The 27,011-nt window shown below is 65.3% G+C and overlaps 4 protein-coding genes and 1 long non-coding RNA gene across 5 annotated transcripts in view; 3 read left to right on the top strand and 2 right to left on the bottom strand.

Moving 5' to 3' along the window:
• LOC136788566 (1-phosphatidylinositol 4,5-bisphosphate phosphodiesterase beta-3-like) overlaps window positions 1-5,462 on the bottom strand; it is a 37,216-nt gene extending 31,754 nt beyond the window's left edge. The window contains 2 exon segments of the mRNA XM_066987126.1: window positions 1,182-1,259; window positions 5,332-5,462. Of these exon segments, the coding sequence (XP_066843227.1) occupies window positions 1,182-1,259; window positions 5,332-5,436 (183 nt within the window). The 5' untranslated portion in view covers window positions 5,437-5,462.
• Window positions 5,463-6,033: 571 nt separating this feature from the next.
• Window positions 6,034-10,837, top strand: LOC136788565 (protein phosphatase 1 regulatory subunit 14B-like). The gene is given in 7 exon segments (XM_066987125.1): window positions 6,034-6,298; window positions 6,300-6,440; window positions 6,746-6,796; window positions 6,904-6,970; window positions 9,480-9,661; window positions 10,284-10,316; window positions 10,432-10,837. Coding segments are annotated over 7 exon segments (723 nt in total). The 5' UTR covers window positions 6,034-6,118; the 3' UTR covers window positions 10,501-10,837.
• A 170-nt stretch (window positions 10,838-11,007) lies between these two features.
• LOC136788770 (peptidyl-prolyl cis-trans isomerase FKBP2-like) lies at window positions 11,008-16,509 on the bottom strand. The gene is made up of 6 exons (XM_066987450.1): window positions 16,383-16,509; window positions 14,988-15,137; window positions 13,986-14,098; window positions 13,851-13,897; window positions 12,675-12,710; window positions 11,008-11,168 (listed from the first exon to the last, which is right to left on the bottom strand). Exons 2-6 carry the CDS (start codon window positions 15,135-15,137, stop codon window positions 11,107-11,109), a joined length of 408 nt encoding a protein of 135 aa, XP_066843551.1. The 5' UTR covers window positions 16,383-16,509; the 3' UTR covers window positions 11,008-11,106.
• LOC136788771 (uncharacterized) lies at window positions 16,466-22,364 on the top strand. The gene is made up of 7 exons (XR_010827374.1): window positions 16,466-16,573; window positions 17,170-17,877; window positions 17,982-18,074; window positions 18,862-19,048; window positions 19,774-19,896; window positions 21,708-21,788; window positions 22,274-22,364. It is a non-coding gene; the product is annotated as an uncharacterized lncRNA (long non-coding RNA).
• Window positions 22,365-23,191: 827 nt separating this feature from the next.
• Window positions 23,192-26,094, top strand: LOC136788765 (large ribosomal subunit protein uL11m-like). Its single transcript, XM_066987444.1, is given in 6 exon segments — window positions 23,192-23,257; window positions 23,259-23,312; window positions 23,314-23,358; window positions 24,047-24,142; window positions 25,203-25,292; window positions 25,917-26,094. Coding segments are annotated over 6 exon segments (366 nt in total). The 5' UTR covers window positions 23,192-23,206; the 3' UTR covers window positions 25,947-26,094.
• The last annotated feature ends 917 nt before the right edge of the window (window positions 26,095-27,011 follow it).

Raw genomic sequence — 27,011 nt, 5'->3', positions numbered from 1 at the left:
TTAATTCCCAGTACCCCAGTGCCCCCCCCCAACTGGCTCCCAGTACCCCCCCATTACCTCCCAGTGCCCCCACCATTAATTCCCACTATCCCAGTGCCCCCCCCCAACTGGCTCCCAGTGCCCCCCCCCAACTGGCTCCCAGTGCCCCCCCCCATTACTTCCCAGTATCCCAGTGCCCCCCATTACCTCCCACTGCCCCCGCCATTAATTCCCAGTACCCCAGTGCCCCCCCCAACTGGCTCCCAGTACCCCCCCCATTACCTCCCAGTGCCCCCCCCATTAATTCCCAGTATCCCAGTGCCCCCCCCATTACCTCCCAGTACCCCCACATTACATCCCAGTATCCCAGTGCCCCCCATTACCTCCCAGTGCCCCCCCATTAATTCCCAGTATCCCAGTGCCCCCCATTACCTCCCAGTGCCCCCCCATTACCTCCCAATATCCCAGTGCCCCCCCCATTACCTCCCAGTGCCCCCCCCATTACATCCCAGTATCCCAGTGCCCCCATTATATCCCAGTGCCCCCCATTAATTCCCAGTATCCCAGTGCCCCCCCCCATTACATCCCAGTGCCCCCCCCATTAACTCCAGTGCCCCCCCCATTACATCCCAGTATCCCAGTGCCCCCCCCCCCCGCTGGCTCCCAGCCTCCGGCCGCTTCCGCCCATGGGGGAGGGGCGGGGGGGCACTTCCTGGAGGGGGGGGAGGGGCGTGGAAAGGTCCCCCCCCCCGCGCCCCCCCCCTCCCCGTGTCCCCCCCCCCCCCCGTCCCATCCGGTGCCGGGGCCGGGAGATAAGGAGCGGGGTTCCGGGGGGGGGGGGGGCAAAAAGGGGGGGCAGAAGGGGGGGGCAGGGGGGGGCGGAATGGGGGGGGCAGAAAGGGGGGGGATTTTGGGGACCCCAGGAGGGTTTTGGGGGGGGATCTGAAGGATTTTGGGGTTCGGGGGGGGGATTTTGGGGTGGGGGGGCTCAGAAAGGGGGGGGGGGGACCCCAGAGGAATTGGGGGGGGATTTTGGGGACCCCAGGAGGGTTTTGGGGGGGTTCTGAAGGATTTTGGGGTTCTGGGGGGGGGATTTTGGGGTCAGGGCAGGGGGAGCAGGTTGGGGGGGTGCTGGGGGGGGTGCTGGGGGGGTCGAGGTTTTGGGGTGCCCCCCCTTTTTTTTGGGGGGGGGGGGTCCTCACCATGCTGGGGCCGTTCCAGTAGAGGTAGAAGCCGTCGGCGTCGACCCGCAGCGTCACCAGGGTGCGGGTCGGGGGGTCCTGGGGGGGGGCTCGGGGTCAGGGGGACCCCAAAATCCACCCCCCCCTCCGCTCCCCCAATCCCCCCCCGCCCCCAAAATTCCCCCCCCCGGCCTCCCAAAGGCTGCTGGGGGGGCCCCAAAAGCAGCGTCCCTAAAAATCCTACAGAGAACCCCCAAAACCCCGCAGGGGGACCCCAAAAGCACCGGGTTTGGCCCCAAAACCACACAGGGGGACCCCAAAAGGACTCGGGGATGCTACAGGGACCCCAAAAGCGCCGGGTTTGGCCCCAAAACCATGCAGGGAGCCCCAGGGGAACCCCAAAACCCCATAGGGGGGACCCCAAAATCACTCAGGGATGCCACAGGGACCCCAAAACCACCGGGTTTGGCCCCAAAACCACACAGGGGGACCCCAAAAGCACTCGGGGATGCTACAGGGACCCCAAAAACACGGGGTTTGGCCCCAAAACCACGCAGGGGCACCCCAAAAGCACCCAGAGAGCTCCAAGAGACCCCAAAAGCACCAGGTTTTGCCCTAAAACCATCCCAGGACACCCCAAAAGTGTCCAAGGAGCCCCCAGGGGACCCCAAAACCATCAGGACCCCCCCCCACCTGCCAGGGAGCCCCAAAACCACCCAAGAACACGCCAAAAACCTGCAGGAAACCCCACAAGACCCCCCCAAAACCATTCAGGAAGCTCCAAATGACCCCAAAACCATGAAGGGGACCCCAAAATCACCCAAGAGCACCCCAAAACCATGCAGGGAGCCCCAAAAGATCCCAAAACCATGCAGGGAGTCCAAATGACCCCAAAACACCCAAGGACACCCCAAAGCCATCCAGGGAGTCGTAAATGACCCCAAAAACCATACAGGAAGCCCAAAAGACCCCAAAACCCTGAAGGGGACCCCAAATGATCCCAAAACCACCCAAGAACACCCCAAAACCATGCAAGGAGCCCCAAACGACCCCAAAACCATGCAAGAAATCCTAAAAGACCCCAAAACCACGCAGGAATCTCCAAAAGACCCCAAAACCACGAAGGGGACCCCAAAAGACCCCGAAAACATCCAAGAACACCCTAAAACCATCCAGGGAACCCTAAACGACCCCAAAAAACCACGCAGCAAGCCCCAGAATACCCCCAAACCACCCAAGAGCACCCCAAAACCATCCAGGGAGCCCTAAATGACCCCAAAATCCATGCGGGAATCCTTGAAAGACCCCAAAACCAAGCAGGAAGCCCTAAAAGACCCCAAAACCCTAACGGGAACCCCAAATGACCCCCAAAACACCCAAGAACACCCCAAAACCATCCAGGGAGCCCTAAATGACCCCAAAAAACACGCAGGAAGCCACAAAAGACCCCAAAACCATGACGGGGACCCCAAATGACCCCCGACCACCCCAAAACCGCCCGGGGAGCCCTAAATGACCCCAAAACCATGCAAGGGGCCCCAAAAGACCCCGAAACACCCCAAAACACCCCAACCCCCCCCCCCAGGAGCCCCAAACGACCCCAAAACCACCCCAAACCCCCCCCAGGGACCCCAAAACCGTCAGGATCCCCCCCCCGGCACCCCTGAAATCCCGCAGGGAGCCCCCCCAGGGCCCCCCCAAACTGTGGGGTGGGGCTTTTAGGGGGGGGCAGCCCTTCCGCGCGGACTTTGCCCCCCCATAAAATAATTCCCCCCCCCCCCCACGTGGAAAAAGGGGGGGGGCGGCGTCCAAGGGCACCCCAAAAGGGCCGGGGGGGGGGGGAATGGGGGAACCCCTTAAGCTGGGGGGGGGGCCAGGAGGGGGCCGCGCGCCCCCCTGACCCCATAAAACGCCCCCGACCCCATAAAACGCCCCCCCCCCCCCAAAATCAAAGGGATCTGGGTCACCCCACCCCCCTCATTCCGCAATGCCGAAATTGGGGCAAAACGAGGCGATTTTGGGGGCGCTGCGGGATTTACGGGGGGGGGTCCCCCAGGGGGGCATCGCCCCGGAGGAGTGAAAATCCCGATTTTTGTCCCCAAAACGGGGATGGGGTTTGTACGCGTGGAAATGGGGTCAAGGGGGGGGGTGCCCCAAAATTTGGAGGGGGGGGGGTAATGGGGTGGGGGTGTGGTACTGGGGGGCCCTGCGGGGTCCTGGGGGGTTGGGGGGGCTTTTGGGGACGTTTTGTGAGGTTTTGGGGGCATTTTATAGGATTTGGGGGGACTTGGGGGGCTTCGGGGTAGATTGGGAGGACAAAAAAAAAAAATGGGGCTAATTTTGGGGCGGTTCAGGTGGATTTAGGATGGTTTGGGGGAAAATCGGGGAGATTTGGGATTTGGGGGTGTTTTTTGGGGGGGGGTTAGGGAGCCCAGAATGCTCCCCGTGGTGATTTTGGGGTGGATTTTAGTGTTTTGAGGCAACCCCGGCTGTTCTGAAGCTTCCCTGCGGATCTGGGGGTTTTGGGGGCGGTTTGGGGTTTTTTGGGGTGCTGCTGGAGGCGGCTTTGGGGCGGTTTGGGGCATTTTGAAGGCTTTGGGGTGATTTCGGGGGGGGTGTGCGGGGTAAGTTTGGGGCCTGAAATGGGGGATTTGGGGGTTTTGGGGGGGTTTGGAGGAGGTCTGGGGGGATTTGGGGATTATTTGGGGCTTTGGGGTGATTTAGGGGCGATACGGGGAAAATACGGAGCTTTGACGGAAGTTTGGGGTCTCAGCAGGTTTTGGGGTGCGTTTTGGGGTGATTTGGGGTTTTTTGAATGGGTTTGGGGTGATTCGGGGGTTTTGGAGTGCTTTGGAGGGATATGGGTGTGTTTTGGGGTGATTTAGGGGTTTTTGAGGGGTTTTGAGGTGATTTGGGGCTGAGCTGGAGGATTTGGGTGATTTGGGGCAGATTCGGGGCATCGCGGGGGGGTTTGGGGCAGATTTGGGGCAGATTTGGGGCTTTTGGGGTGGGTTTTGGGACGACTTGGAGGGTTTGGGGTGGGGTAGGCACAAATTGGGGTTTTCAGAGCAGGTTTTGGGATGACTTAGGGGGTCTGGGAGAGGCGTTTTTGGGGTGAATTAGGGAGTTTTGGGACAGCTTTGGGGGCAGTTTCAAAGGTTTTGGGGACGTTTTGGAGGATTTTGGGGTGGCTTGGGGGTTTTGGGGTGGCTTTTTTGGGGGGCTTTGGGGTGGGATATGGGGGGTTTGGGGCAGGATTTGGGGTGTTTTGGGGTGGCTTTGGGAGATTTTGGGGCGGGATTTGGGGTTTTGGGGTGAGATTTGGGGATTTCTGGGGTGGTTTTGGGACGGGTTTTTGGGGCGGTTGGGGGTTTTTAGGGGGTGGTTTTGGGGTGGATTATAGGGGTCTGGTTTTTGGGGTCGTTTGGGGGTTTGGGGGGCAGGATTTGGGGGTTTGGGGACAGGATTTAGGGCTTTTGGGGCAGGATTTGGGGGGTCCTGGGGTGGTTTTGGGGTGGTTTAGGGCTTTGGGGGCAGGATTTGGGGTTTTGGGGGCAGGGTTTTGGGGTGATTTGATTTTTTTCGGGGGTAGTTTTGGCTTTTGGGGCGGGATTTGGGGCTTTGGGGACGGAATATGGGGGTTCGGGGCAGGTTTTGGGGGCGATCTGAGGCTTTTGGGGCTCTGTTCCTCCCCTGAGCGTTCGGGGGGGGGGGATTTGGGGCCGATTTTGGGGCCATTTCTCGCTTTTTCAGCATCTCCGAGGGCACCCCGCGGGGCTCGGGGGGCTCCGGGGGGGGGGTCCCGGGAGTCTCGGGGGGGTCCCGGGGAGGTCTTGGGGGTCTCGAGGGGGTCTCGGGGGGATCCCGGGAGTCTCGGGGGGTTCTCGGGGGGGTCCCAGGGATCTCGGGGGGGTCCCGGGGGGATCCCGGGGGGGTCCCGGGGGGATCCCGGGGGTCCCGCGGGGGTTCCAGGGGTGTCCCTGGGGGGTCTCGGGGGAGTCCCAGGGGGGTTCCGGGGGTCTCGGGGGTCTCGAGGGGGTCCCCGGGGGGGTCTCGGGGGGGTCCCGGGGAGGTCCCGGGGGTCCCGGGGGGGTCCCGGGGGGTCTCGGGGGGTTCCGGGGGTCCCGGAGGGATCTCGGGGGGGTCCCGGGGGGGGTCCCGGGGGCCTCACCTCGTCCCACCGGATGAATTTGCTGCCCCCCACCAGCATCGGGGGCACCCGCGGCGGCTCCAACGGGAGCGGGGCCGGGGCCGGGGCCGGGCGCGGCGCCGCCATGGCTGCGGCCGGGCCGGGCCGGGGGGCGGGGCCAAACCGGGCGAGGGGGCGGGGCCAAGGGGCCGCGCTGCTCCGTGATTGGGTGGCGACGGGGGGGAGGGGGCGGGGACTGGGAGCGGCGGGCGCGCGCGCGGGGCTGGGAGGGAGGGGGCGTGGTTTGGGGGCGGAGGGGGCGTGGTCTAGGGGAGGGGGCGTGGCCTCACAGGGCGAGTTAGGACTCAGGGAGGGGGCGTGGTCTCAAGGAGGGGGCGTGGTCTCAGTGAGGGGGCGTGGTCTCAGTGAGGGGGCGTGGTCTCAAGGAGGGGGCGTGGTTTCAAGGAGGGGGCGTGGTCAATAAGGGGCGCGGTCTCATTGGGGGCGTGGTCTTATTGGAGGCGTGGTCTCGCCGAATGGAATTAGTCCACGGGGGCGTGGTCTCGCGGAAGGGGCGTGGCCTGGCGGACCGGGGCGTGGCCCCGCGCCGCCGCGTGGCCGCTTTAAGCGCCGGGCCCCACCGCCCGCGTGGCCGCTTTAAGGGGGCGTGGCCGGCGCCTCTCGGCGGCACAAAGGAGCGCGCGGCGGCAGCGGCGGCCGCCGCTTAGGCCCACCGGCGGGCGGGGGTGGTGGGGGTCGGTGAGGTCATTTCCGCTTCCGGCGCGGCCGGTTCCGGTTCCGGTCCGGCGCCGGCTGGGCTGGGCTGGGCATGGCGGCGCCGTGCGGCGGCCCGGGCCCCCCCGAGCCCCCCGCGGCGGCCGCCGCCGGACCGGGGCCGGGGCCGAGCGGCGGGGCCGGGCCCCGCGTTTGTTTCGCGGCCGGGCCGGAGGCGGCGGAGGAGGCGGCGGGGAGGCGGCAGGGGAAGGTGACGGTGCGCTACGACCGGCGGGGAGCTCCGCAAGCGGCTGCACCTCGAGGAGTGGATCCTGGCGCAGCTCACGGCGCTCTACGACTGCCGGGTACCGGCGCCGCGCCCCTTAGGCCCCGCCCCCCCCGCCCGGTATCCCCCAGGCCACGCCCCCCTTGCCCCGGTAATCCCCAGGCACCGCCCCCCGGGCCCGGTGTCGTCTTAGGGTCCCGCCCCCCCGTGCCTCCGCCGCCGCGCCCCCTTAGGCCCCGCCCTTCCCTCCCGGTATCCCCCAGGCCACGCCCCCTTGCCCCGGTAATCCCCAAGCCCCACTCCCCGGGCCCGGTATCCCCAAAAGCCCCGCCCCCTAGCCCCGGTAACCCCTCTTAGGCCTGCCCACTCTCCAGGCCACGCCCCCATGCCCGGTGACCCCCCAGGCCATGCCCCCCTCTCCGGTAACCCCTTAAACCCCACCCCCGTATCCCCAAGGCCACGCCCCTCTTAGACCCCGCCCACTTTCCGGGCCCCACCCCCAGGCCGGTAACCCCTCAGGGCCCACCCCCGTGCCCTTTGACCCCCCCAGGCTCCGCCCTCTGCCCCCAGTATTCCCAAAGCCCTGCCCCCCTAGTCCTGGTAACCCCTTTTAGGCCACGCCCACTCTCCAGGCCCCGCCCAACTGGCCCAGTGACCCCCCCAGGCCATGCCCCTGGTCTGGTAACCCCTTAGGCCACGCCCCCTCAGGCCCAGAGGCCTCTGAAGCCCCACCCACTCTCTATGCCCCGCCCCCTGGCTCAGCAATTCCATTAGGCCCCACCCACCCCCTGAAGCCCCGCCCCTTGGTCCCGGTATCCCCCCAAGGCCCCCCCAGCTCAGTGACCCCTTCGGCCCCGCCCACCCGCCTGCAACCACTTAGGCCCCGCCCTGCCTCTTAGGCCACACCCACTGCACCCAGTAGCCCATTAAGCCCCGCCCACCAGGGCCTGGTATCCCCTTGAGGCCCTGCCCCCAAGGCCCAGTAACCCCTTAGGCCCCGCCCACCCTCTTAGGCCCTGCCCCCAGCTCGGTACCACCTTAGGCCCCGCCCACTCTCTTAATTACTCTTAATCTAAGAGGATTAAGAGTAATCCTCTTAAGCTCCTCCCACTTAGGCAGGTGACCCCCCCCAAGCCCCGCCCACCCTTAGGCCCCACCCACTCCTCCTGGTAACCCCCTCAGGCCCCGCCCCCAATCCCAGTGACCCCCATTAAGCCCCGCCCCCACCTGATGACCCCCTTAGGCCCCGCCCCCATCCTGGTACTCCCTTTAGGCCCCGCCTACTCCCTTTAGGCCCCGCCTACTCCCTTTAGGCCCCGCCTACTCCCTTTAGGCCCCGCCTACTCCCTTTAGGCCCCGCCTACTCCCTTTAGGCCCCGCCTACTCCCTTTAGGCCCCGCCTACTCCCTTTAGGCCCCGCCTACTCCCTTTAGGCCCCGCCTACTCCCTTTAGGCCCCGCCTACTCCCTTTAGGCCCCGCCTACTCCCTTTAGGCCCCGCCCCCATCCCAGTAACCTCTTAGGCCCCGCCCCCATCCTGGTACCCCCTTTAGGCCACACCCCCTGTCCCATTGGCCCCTTTAGGCTCCACCCACTTCCTTAGGCCCCGCCCCCTTAAGCCTGATTACCCACCCTTGCCCAATCCCGTTAGGCCCCGCCCCCATCCCAGTACCCTCTTAGGCCCCGCCCACCCTCTTAGGCCCCGCCCACCCTCTTAGGCCCCGCCCACCCTCTTAGGCCCCGCCCACCCTCTTAGGCCCCGCCCACCCTCTTAGGCCCCGCCCACCCTCTTAGGCCCCGCCCACCCTCTTAGGCCCCGCCCACCCTCTTAGGCCCCGCCCACCCTCTTAGGCCCCGCCACCCTCTTAGGCCCCGCCCACCCTCTTAGGCCCCGCCCACCCTCTTAGGCCCCGCCCACCCTCTTAGGCCCCGCCCACCCTCTTAGGCCCCGCCCACCCTCTTAGGCCCCGCCCACCCTCTTAGGCCCCGCCCACCCTCTTAGGCCCCGCCCACCCTCTTAGGCCCCGCCCACCCTCTTAGGCCCCGCCCACCCTCTTAGGCCCCGCCCACCCTCTTAGGCCCCGCCCACCCTCTTAGGCCCCGCCCACCCTCTTAGGCCCCGCCCACCCTCTTAGGCCCCGCCCACCCTCTTAGGCCCGCCCACCCTCTTAGGCCCCGCCCACCCTCTTAGGCCCGCCCACCCTCTTAGGCCCCGCCCACCCTCTTAGGCCCCGCCCACCCTCTTAGGCCCCGCCCACCCTCTTAGGCCCCGCCCACCCTCTTAGGCCCCGCCCACCCTCTTAGGCCCCGCCCACCCTCTTAGGCCCCGCCCACCCTCTTAGGCCCCCGCCCACCCTCTTAGGCCCCGCCCACCCCTCTTAGGCCCCGCCCACCCTCTTAGGCCCCGCCCACCCTCTTAGGCCCCGCCCACCCTCTTAGGCCCCGCCCCCGTCCCAACCCTCTTAGGCCCCGCCCACCCTCTTAGGCCCCGCCACCCTCTTAGGCCCCGCCCACCCTCTTAGGCCCCGCCCACCCTCTTAGGCCCGCCCACCCTCTTAGGCCCCGCCCACCCTCTTAGGCCCCGCCCACCCTCTTAGGCCCCGCCCACCCTCTTAGGCCCCGCCCACCCTCTTAGGCCCCGCCCCCCACCCTCTTAGGCCCCTCCCCCTGCTCCCCAGGCCCCCCCTCTTCCAAGGCCCCCCCCACGTGGGCTGGGGTCCCCTGGCTTCAAGCCCCCCCCCCTCTTTTTTATTGCCCCCCCCTCTTTTTATTGCCCCCCCCTTTTTATCGGAGCCCTTTTATATTTTACAGTTGCCCCCCCCCTTTTACTGGGGGCCCCCCCTTTATATTTTTTATCAGCCCCCCCCCCCTTTTTATTGCCCCCCCTTTTCATTGGGGCCCCTTTATATTTTACATTGCCCCCCCCCCATTTTATTGGGAGCCCCCCCTTTTATTGCCCCCCCCCCTTTATATTTATTTTTGCCCCCCTTTTATTGGGGCCCCCCCTTTACATTTTATATTTGCCCCCTTTTTATTGGGCCCCCCCTTTTTATATGGGCCCCTTTATATTTGACTTTGCCCCCCCCATTTTATTGGGAGCCCCCCCTTTTATTGCCCCCCCCTTTATATTTATTTTTGTCCCCATTTTATTGGGACCCCCCCCATTATTGTCCCCCCCCCCCCCTTTACAGTTTCTATTTGGCCCCCTTTTATCGGGGCCCCCTTTTATTGCCCCCCCATATTTATTTTTGCCCCCCCCCCCCTTTTTTTTGTGTCCCCCCCCCCCAGGAGGAGGGAGATCCCGGAGCTGGAGATCGACGTGGACGAGCTGCTGGAGATGGAGAGCGACGGCGCCCGCAGCGCCCGCGTGCAGGTACCCCAAAACCCCAGGGGGGGGCCCCAAAACCCAGGGGGGGGCCCAAAACCCCCTGGGGGGGGGGGCCAAAACCGGGGGGGCCCCCCCAAATCTCAGGGAACCCCCCCAAAACTCCCCCTGGAATCACAGGAGCAAGTAATACAGGGGGTCCCCCCCAATTTTAGGGGTCCCCCCCATTTTAGGGGACCCCCCCCGAGTTTTGGGGTCCCCCCACAGCCCAGGGGGTGCCCCAATAATTCGGGGGGGGTCCCCAAAATGCTGCAGAATACACAAATCCTGCTTTTTTCTCCCCAAAAGCTTGGCAGGGGAAAAAGGAGGTGATTTGGGGGGGGGGGGGGGGGGGGGGATTTTCCCTCAAATTTGGGGGGCCCCCCTCTAATTTTGGGGGGTTCTGAAATCCTGGGGGGGGGGGTCACAAATTTGGGGGTGCCCCCGAAACCCTTGGGATGCCCCCGAACTTGAGCAGGAAAAGGGGGTTTGCCCCAAAAAGGGGGCTCGCCCCTCAATATTTTGGGGCGAATCTGCCCGATTTTGGGGTCCCCCTTCACTTTTGGGGTCCCCCCAATTTGGGAGGGGCCCCAAACCCCCCCCCTTAAACCCCAATTTTCCCTTTTAATAGGAAATCCTGGTTGACTGTTACAAGCCCACAGAGGTAAGTGGGGGGGGGGGGATGGGGGGGGGCACCCCAAGTTCTGGGTCCCCTTTTTTGGGGTCCCCCCCTTCGGTTTTGGGGTCCCCCCCACCCATTAACCCTTTCCTCCCCGCAGGCGTTCGTCTGTGACCTGCTGGACAAGATCCGGGGGATGCAGAAGCTCAACACCCCCCAAAAGAAGTGACCCCCCCCTCCCCCCCCCCCATCAATTTTTTTTTGGGGGTGGGGGGGGTCACCCCTCAATTTTTGGGGGGCCGACCCCAAAACGTGGGACCCCAATTTCAGGGTCCCCCTGCAGCGATAATCACAGCCCCCCCCCCTCAATCTGCCTCCCCCCCCCCCCCATGAACACGGTTTTGGGGTTTGGGGGGGGGGGGCTCCAGGGGGTGTTTTGGGGTCCCCTGGACCCGGGGCGGGGGCGGGGCACATTTTTTTGGGGTGCTTTTCTAGTTTTTTTCAATTCTTCCGTGACTTTTTGGGGTTGTTTTTATATGGATTTAATAAACGGCGTTTTGACATTTCGGGGCGCGTGGTGTTTGGGGACCCCCCCCCTCCCCCCCCCCAAAATCCCTGGGGACCCCCAAATCCATGGGGACCCCCATGCCCCCCCCCCCCCCCCAAAAAAAATAACAATCACAACAGGTTCCAATTCGCCCGTTTATTGCCCCAAATCCCCCCCCCAGCCCCCCCCCCCCAAATTTGACACCCCAGCTTTAAGGGGGGGACCCCATGACTTGGGGACCCCCCCTGCCTTCTTTAGGGGGGGACCCCCACTTTTGGGGGCCCCCCCCTATAGCTCCGGGCGCCGCTCGATCTTCAGCAGCTCCACCTCGAAGATGAGCACGGCCCCCCCTGCGGAAAGGGCGTCGGGATCCCAAATTAGCCTCTTTTCACCCCAAAATCCACCCCGCAAACACCTAAATCCCCATTTTTCACCCCAAAAATCTAACTCTGAGCTCTCCAAATCCCCCTTTTCACCCCAAAAATCACCCCCGAACTCCCCAACCCCCCCCGTTCACCTAAAAAATCCAGCCCTGAACCCCCCAAATCCCCCTTTTCATCCCCAAACCCAGCCCTAATCCCCAAATTCCCATTTTCTCCCCCAAAATCCAGCTGTGAATCCCCAAATCCCGCTCTTTTCACCCCAAAAATCCAGCCCTGAATGCCAAATCCTCTTTTCAACCTAAAACCCAGCCTTAAATCCCATTCTCCACCCCCAAATCCAGCCCTAAATCTCAAATCCCCCTTTTTACCCCAAAATCCAACCCTAAACCCCCAGACCCTCATTTTTTAACCCCAAAATCCACCCCTGAACTCCCCAAATCCCTTTTTCACCCCCAAATCCACCCCTGAAATCCCTAATCCCCACTCTTCATCCCAAAATCCAGCCCTAAATCCCAAATCCTGCTTTTTACCCCCAAATCCTCCTTTCACCCCAAAATCCAACCCTGAACCCCCAGACCCTCCTCTTTTCACCCCAAAACCCAACCCTGAACCCCCAAATCCTTCTCTTTTTACCCCAAAATCTCACCCTAAACCCCCAAATCCTGATCTTTTCACCCCAAAATCTACCTCTGAACCCCCCAAACCCCTTTTTCAGCCCAAAATCCAACCCCAAACTCCCCAAATTCTCCTTTTCACCCCCAAAATCCAACCCTAAACCCCAGATCCTCCAGTTTTCACCCCAAAATCCAATCGTAAGCCCCCCAATTCTCTTTTCACCCCAAAACCAAACCCTAAAATCCACCCCTAAACCCCCAAATCCTTTTCCTTTCACCCTAAAATCCACCCCTAAACCCCCAAATCCTCCAGTTTTCACCCCAAAATCCAATTGTAAACCCCCCAATTCTCCTCTTTTCACCCCAAAACCAAACCCTAACCCCTAAAATCCACCCCTGAACCCCCAAATCCTCTTGTTTTCACCCTAAAATCCACCCCTGAACCCCCAAATCCTCTTCATCCTAAAATCCACCCTAAATCCCAAATCCTCCAGTTTTCACCCCAAAATCCAATCGTAAACCCCCAGATTCTCCTCTTTTCACCCCAAAACCAAACCCTAACCCCTAAAATCCACCCCTGAACCCCCAAATCCTCTTGTTTTCACCCTAAAATCCACCCCTAAACCCCCAAATCCTCCTCTTTTCACCCCAACCCCCTCCAGAACCCCAAATCTCCGCTTTTTACCCCAAAAAAAAAGCCCCCAGGACCCCCCAACCCCCTTTTCACCCTACCCCCCCAAACCCCCCTTTAATCCCCCAAACCGCCCAAATCCCCCTTTTTTTTCCCCCCAACCCCCTCCCCCAGCCCCAAATTCCCCTTTTTCACCCCAAAACCCACCCCCAGGAGACTGGGACTCACCTGGGATTTTTGGGGGGGCCCCGCGGTCACCGTAACCTGGGGGGGGGGGGGGGCAGTGTCGGGGGGGGGGCAGTATTGGGGTCCCCACCCCAAACCCTCAAATTTTAGGTTTTCACCCCAAATTTCACCTCCCTAATCGGGGTCCCCCCATTTTGCCCCCCCCCCCATTTTTTGGGTTCCACCATTCCCCCCCCCCATTTTAAGAGCACCCCCAATTTGGGGACCCCCCCTATTTTTGGGGACCCCCAATTGCCCCCCCCCACCATTCCAGGGTGCCCCCCACCCTTTTAGGAGACCCCCCCCATCTCAGGGCCCCCCCGTTTTTGCCCTCCCCCCCCCTTTTTGGAGCCCCCCCCCCCATTTCAGGAGCCCCCCCTGCTTCAGGGTCCCCCCCCCCCATTTTTGCCCCCCCATTTCAGACCCCCCCCCATGTTATTTTTGCCCCCCCATTTCAGGGTGCCCCCCATTTCAGGGTCCCCCCCCATTTCAGATCCCCCCCCCAATTTTATTTTGACCCCCCCCCATTTCAGGGTTCCCCCCTTCCCCCCCCCCAATTCAGACCCCCCCCCCCCCCCCAGTTTTATTCCCCATTTAATTTTTTGTCCCCCCCATCCCAGGGTCCCCCCCACACTCCCCCCATTTTTGCCCCCCATTTCAGACCCCCCTTTAATTTTTGCCCCCCCCCATGCCAGCATCCCCCCCATTTTTGCCCCCCCATTTCAGGGTTCCCCCATTTCAGGGTTCCCCCCCCCCCTTTCCCCCCTTTCCCCCATCTCAGACCCCCCCCCCCATTTTATTTTGCCCCCCCCTGCTCCCCCTTTCCCATCTCAGACCCCCCCATTTTATTTCTGCCCCCCCATTTTATTTCTGCCCCCCATTTCAGACCCCCCCATTTTATTTCTGCCCCCCCATTTTATTTCTGCCCCCCATTTCAGACCCCCCCCATTTTATTTCTGCCCCCATCTCAGACCCCCCCCAATTTTTGCCCCCCTCACCCCAGGCTCCCCCTTTCCCATCTCAGACCCCCCATTTTATTTCTGCCCCCCCATTTTATTTCTGCCCCCCCATTTCAGACCCCCCCATTTTATTTCTGCCCCCCCCCATTTTATTTCTGCCCCCATCTCAGACCCCCCCATTTTATTTTGCCCCCCCCATTTTATTTTGCCCCCCCCTCACCCAGCTCCGGGGGGATGACCAGCTTCCTCTTCTCCCCTTCGCACATCCTGGGGGGGGGAGAAGGGGGGCAGGTTTTTTGGGGGGGGGTCCCCAACTTTGCCCCCCCCCCCAGGCCCCCCCCAGGCCCGGCCCTACCCCAGCAGCCCCTGGTCCCAGCCCTTGATGACCTGCCCGGTGCCCAGCGAGAAGACGAACGGCTGCCCCCGGCTCAGGCTGCTGTCGAACTGGGAGCCGTCCTCCAGGCGGCCCTGCCACCAGTACGGACCAGTAAGGACCAGTAAGGACCAGTACGGACCAGTATAGACCCATATGGGCCATCACCAGCCGGTACGAGCCCCTGCAAACCCCTAAACAGCGACAAAACCCCCTCGTAAGGTGCTGCTCCCAGAATAAATTGCAGTTCTGAAAGCAGTAGAAACCAGTATGGACCAGTAGAAGCCAGTACAGACCAGTAAGAACCAGTACAAACCAGTAAGAACAAGTACAGGTCATCCCCAGCCTGTACAAGCCCCTACAAACCCATAAACAGCGACAACCCCCCCCCCCCCCGTAAGGTGCTGCTCCCAGGATAAATTGCAGTTCTGAAAGCAGCAGAAACCAGTATGAACCAGTACAAACCAGTACAGACCAGTACGAACCAGTATAGACCCATATGGGCCATCACCAGCCGGTACGAGCCCCTACAAACCCATGAACAGTGACAGAACCGCCCTACAAACCAGTACAAAGTGTTGACCCCAGGAAAAATTGCAGTCCTGAAACCAGTACAAACCAGTTTGGACCAGTACAAACCAGTACGGATCAGTAAGAACCAGCACGAACCACTACAGACCCGTACGGACCAGTACACACATAACAGGTCCCCCACTCCTCCCAGCTCCTCCCATTCTCTCCCAATCCCATACAGTACACACATAACGGGTCCCCCCACCCCTCCCAGTCCCTCCCAGTATAAACCAGTCCCTCCCAGTCCCATACAGTACATGTATAACAGGTCCCCACACCCCTCCCAGTCCCTCCCAGTCCCCCCCGGCCCCCCAGTCCCTCCCAATCCCATACAATACACATATAACGGGTCCCCCCGCCCCTCCCAGTACAAACCAGTACAAACCAGTACAAACCAGTATGGCCCAGTACCGTGTAGTGCATGTGCAGCAGGTCCCCGCGCCGGGAGCGCACCCCGCAGCCCTCCGGGCGCCGCCGCACCCCGATCTGCACCCGGCGCCGCGCCTCGGGGCCCGGCTCCGCCGCCAGCGCCAGCGCCAGCGCCAGGGCCCAGCGCCACATCTGGGGGGCAACGGGGGGGCACCCCAAAAACAATGGGGTCACCGGGGGGCACCCCAAAACCAGGCGGGGGTCACCCCAAAAAGGGGGGTCACAGGGGGCACCCCAAAAAAGGGGGGTAATCAGGGGGCACCCCAAAAAAATGGGGTCGCTGGGGGCATCCCAAAAACAGGGGGGTCACCGGGAGCACCCCAAAAACAATGGGGTCACCCCAAAAAGGGGGGTCATCGGGGGGCACCCCAAAGCCAGGGGGGCACCCAAAAAAGGGGGGTCACAGGGGGTACCCCAAAAAGAATGGGGTCAGTGGGGGCATCCCTAAAGCAATGGGGTCACCCCAAAAAGGGTGGGTCACGGGGGCACCCCAAAAAGGGGTGGTCGTGGGGCACCCCAAAAAGGGGGTCACCAGGGGTCACCCCAAAAGGGGGGTCATGGGGGCACCCCAAAACGGGTGGTCGTGGGGGGCACCCCAAAAGGGGGTCACCGGGGTCACCCCAAAAACAATGGGGTCACCGGGGGCACCCCAAAAGGGGGGGCCACAGGGGGTGCCCCAAAAAGGAAGGGTTACAGGGGGCACCCCAAAAGGGGGGTCACAGGGGCGCCCCAAAAATGGGGGTCACAGGGGTCACCCCAAAAACAATGGGGTCACCGGGGGGGCACCCCAAAAGGGGGTCAGCACCCCAGGGGCGCACGGGGCCATAAAGGGGGGAGGGACCCCCCAAAATGGAGCCCCCCGAAAGTTGAGGGCCCCCCCCGTGGGGGCAAAGACCCCCCCAGCCGGGAGCCCCCCAACATGGGTGAGACCCCCCCAAAGAGTGGGGCCCCCCATAACGAGGGGGACCCCCAAAATGGGGCCCCCATACAGCCGGGACCCCCCCATAAAGTGGGCCCCCCCCCCCAGAGATAGGGACCCCCAAAATGCCCCCCCATAGGCTGAGGACCCCCATATTTCTGCCCCCCCCCCATAACCTGAGCCCCCCCCTCCAATAAAGACCCCCAAAATGGACCCCCCCAATATGGCCGCCCCCCCCCCAGGAAAAAGGCCCCCCCTCCCCCCGCGAAGCCCCCCAAAACCGCCCCCCCGGGGCTGAGACCCCCCCCGAAGCCCCCCAGGCCCCCCCAATTCCCTCCCCCCCCGGGCCCCCGGACCCCCCAATTCCCCTGCCACCCCCCCCCCAGACCCCCCCCCAAATCCCCTCCCCCCCCCGGAACCCCCCCCGCCCCCCCCTTGTTTCCCTCCGGCCCCCCCACCTCCGCACCGCTCCCCCGCTCGGCGCCACGTGACCGGCGCTGGCCCACGTGACCGGCACCGCCAATCAGGGGACCGAAGGGGAGGGGGCGTGGTCGGAAATGAGGCGGGCACGTGAACGGATGTGGTTCCCGGACACGGAAGCGGAAGGTGGCGGCGGGCGGGCGGCAGGGCCCGGGGCGGCGTTCCCATGGTAACGGCAACGGAGCCCCCCCCCCCCGCCCGCGGGGCTCATTAGCATGTCATTAGCATAAGACCACTCAGCGGGGGTCAGGCGGTGCGGGGCGGGGCCGGGGGGTTGGAGAAGGGGCGGGGCCTGTGGGGGGCGGGGCCTGCGCGGGGGCGGGGCCAGGAACTGGGTGGGCGGGGTTACGGTTTAGGCGGGACCGGGATGGGGGCGTGGCCTACGGAGCTGTGGGCGGGGCCAGGAGAGCCGGGGGCGGGGCCTAGGACTTAGTGGGTGGGGCATGGGCGTGGCCTGTGGACGATGGGCGGGGCTTAGCTGCAGTGGGCGGGGCCTGATGGCGGGGGCGGGGCCTGGTGGTAGTGGGCGGGGCCTGGGCCACCCTCCTCCCCCAGCAGCCACCAAGGGGCCCCTAATTAACATATTAATGAGCTTCCGGCCCCGCCTTAATTACCCGGGGGTCACCGCGGGAGTCAGTAAGGGTGTAATTAGTGCCCAGAGCAATTAGCGCTAAGTTTGTAATTAAGGGTAATTAGTAATGAATTAATGTTATTTGGCGTTAATTGGTGTTAATTAGCATTAATTGTTTTTTCTTTCCGTTACAGGTTCCGCTCCTGCTGGGCTCATGCAAGGAAACCATCAGCTGGGTGCTAATTAAGCGTTAATTACGCATTAATGAAGCCTTAACTAAGCCTAAGTAAGCCTCAGTTAACCCCAATTAAGTCTCAATTAATCCTGATTAAACCTTAAATGAAGTAACTAGCCACGATCTAACCCTAACTAAGCCTTAACTGGCCCCAATAAAACCTTGACCAATACTAAGTAATACTAATTAGACCCTAACAATAGTAAAAACTTAATTAATACCAACTGACTCCTCCAATTAATACTAATTAACCCTGATTAAGCGATTAACTTCCCCAAATAACAGCAATTAACCAATTAACATCCTAATAAACACTAATTAACTGCTCATTAACACAAATTAATCCCTAACTAACAATGACTAACCCCTAATTAACACTATTTACCGCCTAATTAACACAAACTAACTCCTAATCAACATTAATGAACCCTCAGTAAAAGTAATTGATTACTGATAAATACTAATTAACACCAGTTAACACCAAATAATACCAATTAATTCCCAATTTACAGCAATTAATCCTAAATTAATACCAAGCAACGCTAATTAACCCCCAGTTAGCTGTGCTTGATCCCTAATTAGCCCCAATTAACCCTAATTAAGCCCCCCATGCAGCGCTGACGCCCAAGGACGTCGCCATGCTGCCCCGCCGCTGGCTCTGCACGAGGTGAGCCCCCGTCACGTGACCCCGCCCCCGTCTCGTGACCCCCACTCCCCCGTCACGTGACCCAGGCGCACCCCTGTCACGTGACGGGCCGGTGCCCCCCGCAGGGCGCCCCCCCGGACCCATACCAGGTGCTGGGGGTTCCGCCCGGAGCCTCCCCCGAGCAGATCCGGGCGGCCTTCCTGCAGCGCTGCAAGGAGGTGGGGGCACTGGGAGGGACTGGGGGGGTCTGGGGGGGCATTGGAGGGGCACTGGGAGGGATTGGGAGGCACTGGGGAGGGGACTGGGGGGGGATTGGGAGAGTGCTGGGGGTGCACTGGGAGGGACTGGGAGGGGATTGGGGGGTACTGGGAGGGGATTGGCGGGCACTGGGAGGGACTGGGGGAGGTCTGGGGGGTACTGGGAGGGGATTGGGGGGCACTGGGAGGGACTGGGAGCACTGGGAGGGGTCGGGGGGCATTGGGAGGCACTGGGAGGCACTGGAAGTACTGGGAGGGGACTGCAGGGAAGTGGGGGGGGGGGGCTAGGGGGGAACTGGGAGGGACTGGGGAGGGGATTAGGGGTGCACTGGGAGGGACTGGGGGGGCATTGGGGGTGCACTGGGAGGGACTGGGACAGGACTTGGAGGGACTAGGGGGCATTGGGGGTGCACTGGGAGGGACTGGGAGGGGACTGGGGGGACTGGGAGAGTGCTGGGGGGAACTGGGAGGGACTGGGAGGGGATAGGGGGGTACTGGGAGGGAACTGGGGGGGCACTGGTGGTCTGGGGGGTACTGGGAGCACTGGGAGGGGATTGGGGGCATTGGGGGTGCACTGGGAGAGGACTGGGGGTTACTGGGGGGATTGGGGGCACTGGGAGGGGTCTGGGGGGTACTGGGAGGGCATTGGGGACCCCTCCCTTTGCCCCCCCGATTTCGGGACCCCCCCCTTAATTTGGGGTCCCCCCCTTAATTTGGGGTCCCCCCCCCATTTTGGGGTCCCCCCCAGGTGCACCCCGACGGGGACCCCGCCGACCCCTCCCGCCACGGCCGCTTCCAGCGCCTGGCCGAGGCCTACGGGGCCCTGCGCCGCCGCCCCCCCCGGCCCCCCCCCGCCGGGGAGACCCCCGGGGAGACCCCCCCCCGCCCCGGGGCCCCCCCCGCACCAGGACCACCGGCGCTGCCCCCCCGCCACGGTAATTGGGGGGGGGGGGGGGGGGGGGGGCGGGGGGAGCCTGGGGGGCCGGGGGGGCTGGGGGGGCTGGGGGGGGTCCTCGGGGGGTCTTGGGGAGAGGAGGGGGGGGGGTCCTGGGGGGGCCGAGGGGGGCTGGGGGGGTCTTGGGGGGGGTCTTGGGGGGTTCAATGGGGCCGGGGTGGTTGGGGGGGGGGCCTGGGGGGTCCTACGGGGGCTGGGGGGGCGGTGGGGGTCTGGAGGGGCCGGGGGGGGGGGGTCCTGGGGGGGGTCTTGGGGGGGTTCAATGGGTCTGGGGGGGTTGGGGGGGGGGGGGTCCTGGGGGGGCTGGGGGGGTCCTGGGGGGGGTCCTATGGGGGCTGGGGGGTCCTGGGGGGGCTGGGGGGGGGGGGCTGGGGGGTCCTGGGGGGTCCTATGGGGGCTGGGGGGTCCTGGGGGGGCGGATGGGGGCTGGGGGGTCCAGGGGGTCTGGGGGGTCCTGGGGGGTCTTGGGGCTCTGGGGGGTTCCGGGGGGTCCTGGGGGTCCTGGGGGGCGGATGGGGGCTGGGGGGGCTGGGGGGTCTTGGGAGGTCTCTGGGGGGCCCCAGGGGTCTTGGGGGGGTTCAATGGGTGGGGGTCCGGGGGGGGTCTTGGGGGGTCGGGGCGGGGGGATTGGGGCTGGGGGGGGGTCCTGGGGGTCCCACGGGTGCTGCTCTCTCGGGGGGGGGTCACTCACTCCCCCCCCCCCAGCTCCCGGTACTGGTCCCAGTTCCCGCCCCCGGGCCCCCCCGCCCCCCCCCAGCGGCGCCGGGTGCTGGGGCTCTGCCTGCTGCTGGCGGCCCTGGGGGCGGCCGCGCACGGCCTGGCCTACAGGTGGGGGGCACCCATGGGTGGGGGGAACCCGGGGGGGGGGGCACCCGGGGGGGGGGGGCACCGGGGGGGGCACCCAGGGGCGGGGGGGCAGAAGGGGGGAGCCTATGGGTGGGGGAGCCCGTGGGGGGGACCTATGGGGGAGAAACTGATGGGGCACCTATGGGGGGGCACCCATGGGTGGGGGGGGGGCACCCGGGGTGGGGGGGGGGGGGCACCCGGGGGTGGGGGGGGCACCCACTGGGGGGAGCCCGTGGGGGGGGAGGAATGGGGGGGAGAGGAATGGGGGGCACCCATGGGGGGGACACCTATGGGGGGGGGGCACCCATGGGTGGGGGGGCACCCATGGGTGGGGGGGCACCCGGGGGGGCACCCATGGGGGGGGGGCATATGGGGGGGAAACCCATGGGGGGGACATATGGGGGAGAAAGGGATGGGGCACCCATGGGTGGGGGGGCACCTATGAGTGGGGGAGCACCTATGGGGGGGCAGCCGGGGGGGGCACCCATTGGGGGCGGGGTGGGCACCCAGGGGTGAGGGGGGAACCGGGGGGGGGCACACATGGGGGTGGGGGGGTGCAGGGGGAGGGAGCCCATGGGGTGGGGGGGGGGCACTCATGGGTGGGGGCGGGGGGCACCCAGGGGTGGGGGGGCCTATGGGTGGGGGGGTGGGCACCCATGGGTGGGGGAGGGGCAGGGGGGCACCCACTGGGGGGGAGCCCATTGGGGGGGACCTATGGGGGGGGCACACCCCTGGCCCCCCCAGTCCCTCCCAGTGCTCCCGGTCCAACCCAGTCCAACCCAGTACCACTGGGTGCCCACCCAGCAGCCCCCCGGCCCCTCCCAGTGCTCCCAGTCCAGCCCAGTATAAACCAGTATAATGGGTTGCACAGCCCCCAGCCCCTCCCAGTGCTCCCAGTCCAACCCAGTATTACTGGGTGCCCACCCAGCAGCCCCCCAGCCCCTCCCAGTGCTCCCAGTCCAACCCAGTCCAACCCAGTACCACTGGGTGCCCCCCCAGCAGCCCCCCCGGCCCCCCCAGCCCCTCCCAGTGCTCCCAGTCCAACCCAGTATAAACCAGTATCACTGGTTGCACACCCCCCGGCCCCCCAGCCCCTCCCAGTGCTCCCAGTCCAACCCAGTACCACTGGGAGCCCCCCAGCAGCCCCCCCGGCCCCCCCAGTCCCTCCCAGTGCTCCCAGTCCAACCCAGTATCACTGGGTGCCCCCCCAGCAGCCCCCCGGCCCCCCCAGTCCCTCCCAGTGCTCCCAGTCCAACCCAGTACAAACCAGTATCACTGGGTGCCCCCCAGCAGCCCCCAGCCCCCCCAACCCCTCCCAGTGCTCCCCAGTCCAACCCAGTATACACCATTATCACTGGTTGCACACCCCCGGCCCCCCCCAGCCCCTCCCAGTGCTCCCAGTCCAACCCAGTACCACTGGGAGCCCCCCAGCAGCCCCCCCGGCCCCCCCAGTCCCTCCCAGTGCTCCCAGTCCAACCCAGTATTACTGGGTGCCCACCCAGCAGCCCCCTCAGGCCCTCCCAGTGCTCCCAGTCCAACCCAGTCCAACCCAGTACCACTGGGTGCCCCCCCAGCAGCCCCCCCAGCCCCCCCAACCCCTCCCAGTGCTCCCAGTCCAACCCAGAACACACCAGTATCACTGGGTGCTCCCCCAGCAGCCCCCCGGCCCCCCAGTCCCTCCCAGTGTTCCCAGTCCAACCCAGTACAAACCAGTATCACAGGTTACACAGCCCCCGCCCCCCCAGCCCCCCCAGTCCCTCCCAGTGCTCCCAGTCCAACCCAGTGCCCCCCAGGTACGTGGCGGGTGCCCACAGCGCCTTCATGGACGAGCGGGACCGGGCGCTGACGGCCGCCTACGAGAGGAGCCGGGCGCGGTGCGGGGGGGCCCATGGGTGCTGGGGGGTCCCATGGGTGCGGGGGGGTCCCATGGGTGCTGGGGGGTCCATAGGTGCTTGGGGGGTCCCAGGGGTGCTGGGGAGCCCATGGGTGCTTGGGGGGTCCCAGGGGTGCTGGGGGGTGTGGAGAACTGGGAGGGAAATGGATTCGGGGGGGGGCACAGGGGTTTTGGGGGGAGGTCCCTGGGTCCCAGGGGTGCCGGGGGGTCCCGTGGGTGCGGGGGGGGCATGGGTGCTCGGGGGGGTCCTATGGGCACGGGGGTCCCATGGGTGCTGGGGGGGGTCCTAGGGGTGCTGGGGAGGGGTTAATGGGTGCTGGGGGGTCCCATGGGTGATGGGGGTCCTATGGGTGCTGGGGGGGGTCCCATGGGTGCTGGAAAGGGTTCAATGGGTGCTAAGGGGGGTCCTATGGGTGTTGGGGGGGTGCCAACCCCTCCCCTCGCCCCCCCCGCCCCCCCCCCCAGGGCCGGCTCCCGGCAGGAGGTGCTGCAGCGGCTGCGGGAGGCGCGGCGGGGCCGGGGGGGGCGCGGGGGGAATAAATCCTGAGCCCCCCCCCAAACAGCCCCGCGTGTGGCCTCTGCTTGGGGGGGGGGGATTTGGGGGGGCTTTGGGGACGGGGGGGGACGGGGGGAATTGGGGACGGGGGGGGTACGGGGGGACATTGGGGGTGGGGGGCTTTGGGGACGGGGGGGGACATGGGAGGGCTTGGGGGGGCTTTGGGGACACGGGGGGGGTTGTGGCCGGGGGGGCTTTTAGGACCGGGGGGCCACGGGGGGGGGGCACGGGGGGTGTTTGAGGGGCATGGGGGGGCTTTGGGGACACGGGGGGGGGGGAATTGGGGATGGGGGCAACGGGGGGGCTGGGGGGCTTTGGGGGCATGGGGGGGGCCCGGGGGCACTGGGGACACGGGGGGGGCACGGGGGGGCTTTGGGGACATGGGGGGGCTCGGGGGGCACAGGGGACACGGGGGGCTCTTGGGGGGGGGGGCACTGGGGACGTTGGGGACATGGCCACGGGGGGGGCACGGGGGGGGGCACGGGGCCCGTGGGACCCCGAAAGCGGAGCCCCCCCCCCCCCCCTCCCCCCCCCCCCTCCGGGGGCGGCCGCGGGGCATCCCCGGCGCTGCGGCAGCGCCGCATGCCCATATATGGGCAATTGCATCACGGCCGGGCTCTCCCCGCCCCCGGCTTCCTTATAAGGAGCGGGGGAACCTCTCCGGCCCCACGTGACGGCGGCGGGAGGGGGCGGCACCACGTGACGGGGGGCGGGGAGGCGGCACCACGTGACGGGGGCGGGGGAACGGCACCACGTGACGGGGGCGGGGGGAAGGCACCACGTGACGGGGGCGGGGAGGTGGCACCACGTGACGGCGGCCGGAGTCACGTGGCGAAGCCGCCATGTCGCGGGCGGCCCGCGCGGCCCGGTCGGTGCGGGCGGCGCGGGGGGGGCCGCGGGGAGGGGCCCGGGCCTGAAGCGAGGCCGCTCCGGTTCCAGATCCCGGCGGGGGGGGGCGGCGCCGGGGCCGCCGCTGGGGCCGGTTCTGGGCCAGGTGCGGGGAATAAACCGGGGGGGGGGGCTCCCCCTGGTAACCCCTGGGGGGGGGGGCTCCCCTGGTAACCCTGGGGGGGGGCTCCGGTAACTGGGGAGGGTCCCGGTAACCGGGTGGGGATTCCCGGTAACCTGGGGGGTCCCGGTGACCGGGGGGGTGCTCCGGTGACCATGGGGGGGCTCCCGGTGACCGGGAGGATATCTAGGGGGGCTCCGGTAACCGGGGGGGTCCCGGTAACCTGGGGAGGGCTCCCGGTGACCATGGGGGGGCGCTCCGGTATCTGGGGGAGGGTCCCGGTAACCCCGGGGGGCTCCCGGTGACCGGGGGGGCCCGTGGCCCCCGGGAGGGCTCCGGTAACTTGGGGGGGGTCTCTCCGTTACTGGGGGGGGGGTCCTGGAAACCCCGAGGGGGGCAGCTCTAGTAACGGGGGTGGGGTCCCGGTAACCGGGGGACTGGTGGGGGGGGATTCGGAGAACCGGGGGGGGGGGGTTCTAGTAACCGGGGGGGGGGGGTCTCCGGTAATCGAGGGGGCCGGGGGGGGGGGGGGTTCTGGTAACCGGAGGGGGGGTCCCGGTAACCGGGGGGTTCTCTATTACCGGGGGGTCTCTCCGGTTACCGGGGGGGAGGGGGGGCTGTCCGGTTACCGGAGCCGCTGACCGCCCCCCCCCCCCCCGCTGCCCCCCCCCAGCGCGGGGTCCCGATCTCCGCCTTCTGCCAGGACTTCAACCACCGCTCCCGGGGGGTGCGCCCGGGGGTCCCGCTGCGCGTCCGCCTGCTGGTCCGCGTGAGTGGGGGGCGCTAATTAACCCCCCGTTAATTACCCCTCCCCTTAATGAGCCCTCCCCCCCCCCGTTAACGGGACCCCATCCCCGTTAAAGCTCCCCCGTGTCCGTTACCGAGCCCTGTGGTTAATGATCCCCCTGCCCCCCCCGTTAACACCCCCCGTTAATGAGCCCCCCCAATTAACCCCCCAATTAATGTGCCCCCTAATTAATGTGCCCCTCCCATTAACGGTTTCTCTCCCTCCATTAATGACCCCCCGTTAACAACCTCCTCATTAATGTGTCCCCCGCCAGGCCCCCCCATTAATGCCCCCCCATTGTGCCCCCATTGCTTTATTCCCCTAATTAACGCCCCCCCATTAATGACCCCCCCCAATTACTGCCCCTCATTGTGTCCCCATTCCTTTACCCCCCCAATTAACGCCCCCAATTAATGACCCCCCCATTAATGGCCGCCCATTAACAGCCACCATTAATAACCCCATTAATAACCCCAATTGGCACCGCCAATTAATAATCATTAATGACTCTAATTAATGACCCCAATTAATGATTTTCCACAACTAATGGCCCCCCTTTGTGTCCCCATTCCTTTAACCCCCCCAATTAATAACCCCCCAATTACTGCCCCCTATTGTCTCCCCATTCCTTTATCCCCCCTAATTAACGCTCCCTAATTAATGACCCCCATTAATGACTCCCCCCAATTAATGCCCATTAATGCCCCCAATCAAGGCCCCCCATCCTATCCCCATTTCTCTACCCCCACAATTAATAACCCCCCATTAACGACCCCCCCAGTCAAGGCCTTCCCATTCCTCTAACCCCCCCAATTAACGCCCCCAATTAATGCCCCCCATTAATGCCCCCCGTTAATGACCCCCAATTGTGTCCCCATTAATGACCCCCCCATTAATGCCCCCCCTTAATGCCCCCTCATCGCGTCCCCATTCCTTTAACCCCCCCATTAATGCCCTCCCTCAATTAATGCTCTCCCCATTAATTACCCCCCCCCCCAATTAACCCCCCCCATTAATGACCCCCCCCAATTACCGCCCCCAGCCCGACCGCAGCTACGAGCTGGAGCTGGGCCCCCCCACCTCGTACTTCCTCAAGGCCGTGGCCGGCATCGAGAAGGGGCGACGCGGCCTGGTAAGGGGGGGGGCACCCATGGGTGCTGGGGGGGGGTGAAGAGTCTGGGGGTTCCCCATGGGTGCTGGGGGGGCACCCATGGGGGCTGGGGGGCTGGAGGAGGGGCTGGGGGGCACCTGGGGGGGCTGGGGGGGTGAAGGGCCTGGGGTGCACCCATGGGTGCTGGAGGGGGGCTGGGGGGCACCCATGGGTGCTGGGGGGTTGCAGAGGGGGCTGGGGGGGCACCCATGGGGGCTGGGAGAGGCTGGGGGTGATGGGGGGCACCCATGGGTGATGGGGGGCACCCATGGGGGCTGGGGGGGCTAAGGGGGCAGAGGGGGCTGGGTGGCACCCATGGGTGCTGGGGGGGCTGGGTGTGATGGGGGGTGAAGGGTCTTGGGGGGCACCCATGGGTGCTGGGGGGAGGGTTGGGGGGTTCTCAAGGCCTGGAGGCTGGGGGGGGGCAGAGCCCATGGGGGGGGGGGCGCCCATGGGTGCTTGGGGGGTCCCAAGGTTGGGAGGGGAGGTTTGGGGGGGGGTGCAATGGGGAGGGTTTTTGGGGGGGGGGCTTCCCGGAGTTTCTGCTGGGGGGGGTACCCCACGGGTGCCCCCCACCCCCCACCCATGGGTGCCCCCCCCCCGCAGGGCACGAGGAGGTGGGGGTGGTGTCCCTGAAGCACCTCTACGAGGTGGCGCTGGTCAAGGGGGGACCCGGCGCTGGCGGCCCGGGGGGGGCCCTGCGGGCCCTGGTGGGGGCCCTGGTGGGCAGCGCCCGCAGCCTCGGCCTCCGCGTGGTGCCACGGTGGGTGCCCCCCCCCCCCGAAAAATCCCCCCCCCCCCAAAATCCCCCCCCCCCCAAAAAACCCCACCCCCACCCCAAAAATCCCCCCCACCCCAAAAAAATCCCACTCTTCTCCCACTCCCCCCCAATACTTGCTCCTTTTTGTGCCCCCCCCCCAGGGTTTTGGGGTCCCCCCGTTTTTGGGGTGGGGGGGTCCCAAAAAATCCCCCCCCAAAAAAACCTCCCCCCACCCCAAAAATATCCCACTCCCCCCCCCCCAATATTTGCTCCTTTTCGTGCCCCCCCCCCCAAGGTTTTGGGGTCCCCCCCCATTTTGGGGTGGGGGCTCCAATTTTTTTTGGGGGGGGGGTCACTGTGCCCCCCCCCCAAGGGCTCTTTTAGGGGGGGGTCTTGTGATGGCAAACCCCATTTTTTGGGGGGGGGCACATCCCTTTAAACCCCCCCCAGGTCCTTTTTGGGAGGGGGGTCCCCGCACTGTGCCCCCCCCCAAATATTTCCTTTGGGGGGGGTCCCTGGGTCCCTTTTATTTGGGGGGGGGTCCCGGTTGTGCCCCCCCCTCATTCCTAGGTCCTTTGGGGGGGGGGGTCCCTGGGGGCTTTGGGCCCTTTTTTTGGGGGGGGTCCCCCAATTGTGCCCCCCCATTCTTTTTTTTTTTTGGGGGGGGGGGGCCAAAGATGTCCCCCAAAATTCCTTTTTTGGGGGGGGGGGAGGTCCCTGATTGTGCCCCCCATTCCAGGGTCCCTTTTTTTGGGGGGGGGCGTCTTTTTTGGGGGGGGGTCCCCAATTGTGCCCCCCCTTTCCTGATTCCTTTTGGGGGGGTCCCCAACCGCATCATCCCCCATGGGTCCTTTTTGGGGGGGGGGGTCCTTCCCTGGCCCCCCCCCGCGTCCTCCTTTTGGGGGGTCCTTAACGCCCCCCCCCCATTTTGGGGTGCCCCC

The sequence above is a fragment of the Anser cygnoides genome, chromosome W, assembly GCF_040182565.1.
Source record: "Anser cygnoides isolate HZ-2024a breed goose chromosome W, Taihu_goose_T2T_genome, whole genome shotgun sequence".
Taxonomy (NCBI): domain Eukaryota; kingdom Metazoa; phylum Chordata; class Aves; order Anseriformes; family Anatidae; genus Anser; species Anser cygnoides.
Note: the sequence above shows the minus strand (reverse complement) of the source record. Positions and strands in the feature narration are given on the sequence as shown.

Bases quoted from the DNA above. Each gene is read 5' to 3' on its own strand.
- LOC136788770 (XM_066987450.1), bottom strand. From the start codon at position 15,137: ATGTGGCGCTGGGCCCTGGCGCTGGCGCTGGCGCTGGCGGCGGAGCCG. The intron at 14,099-14,987 runs GTACTGGGCCAT...TACTGGTGGCAG, and splicing joins TGCTGCACATGCACTACACG to GGCCGCCTGGAGGACGGCTC. The intron at 13,898-13,985 runs GTAGGGCCGGGC...TCCCCCCCCCAG, and splicing joins TGGGACCAGGGGCTGCTGGG to GATGTGCGAAGGGGAGAAGA.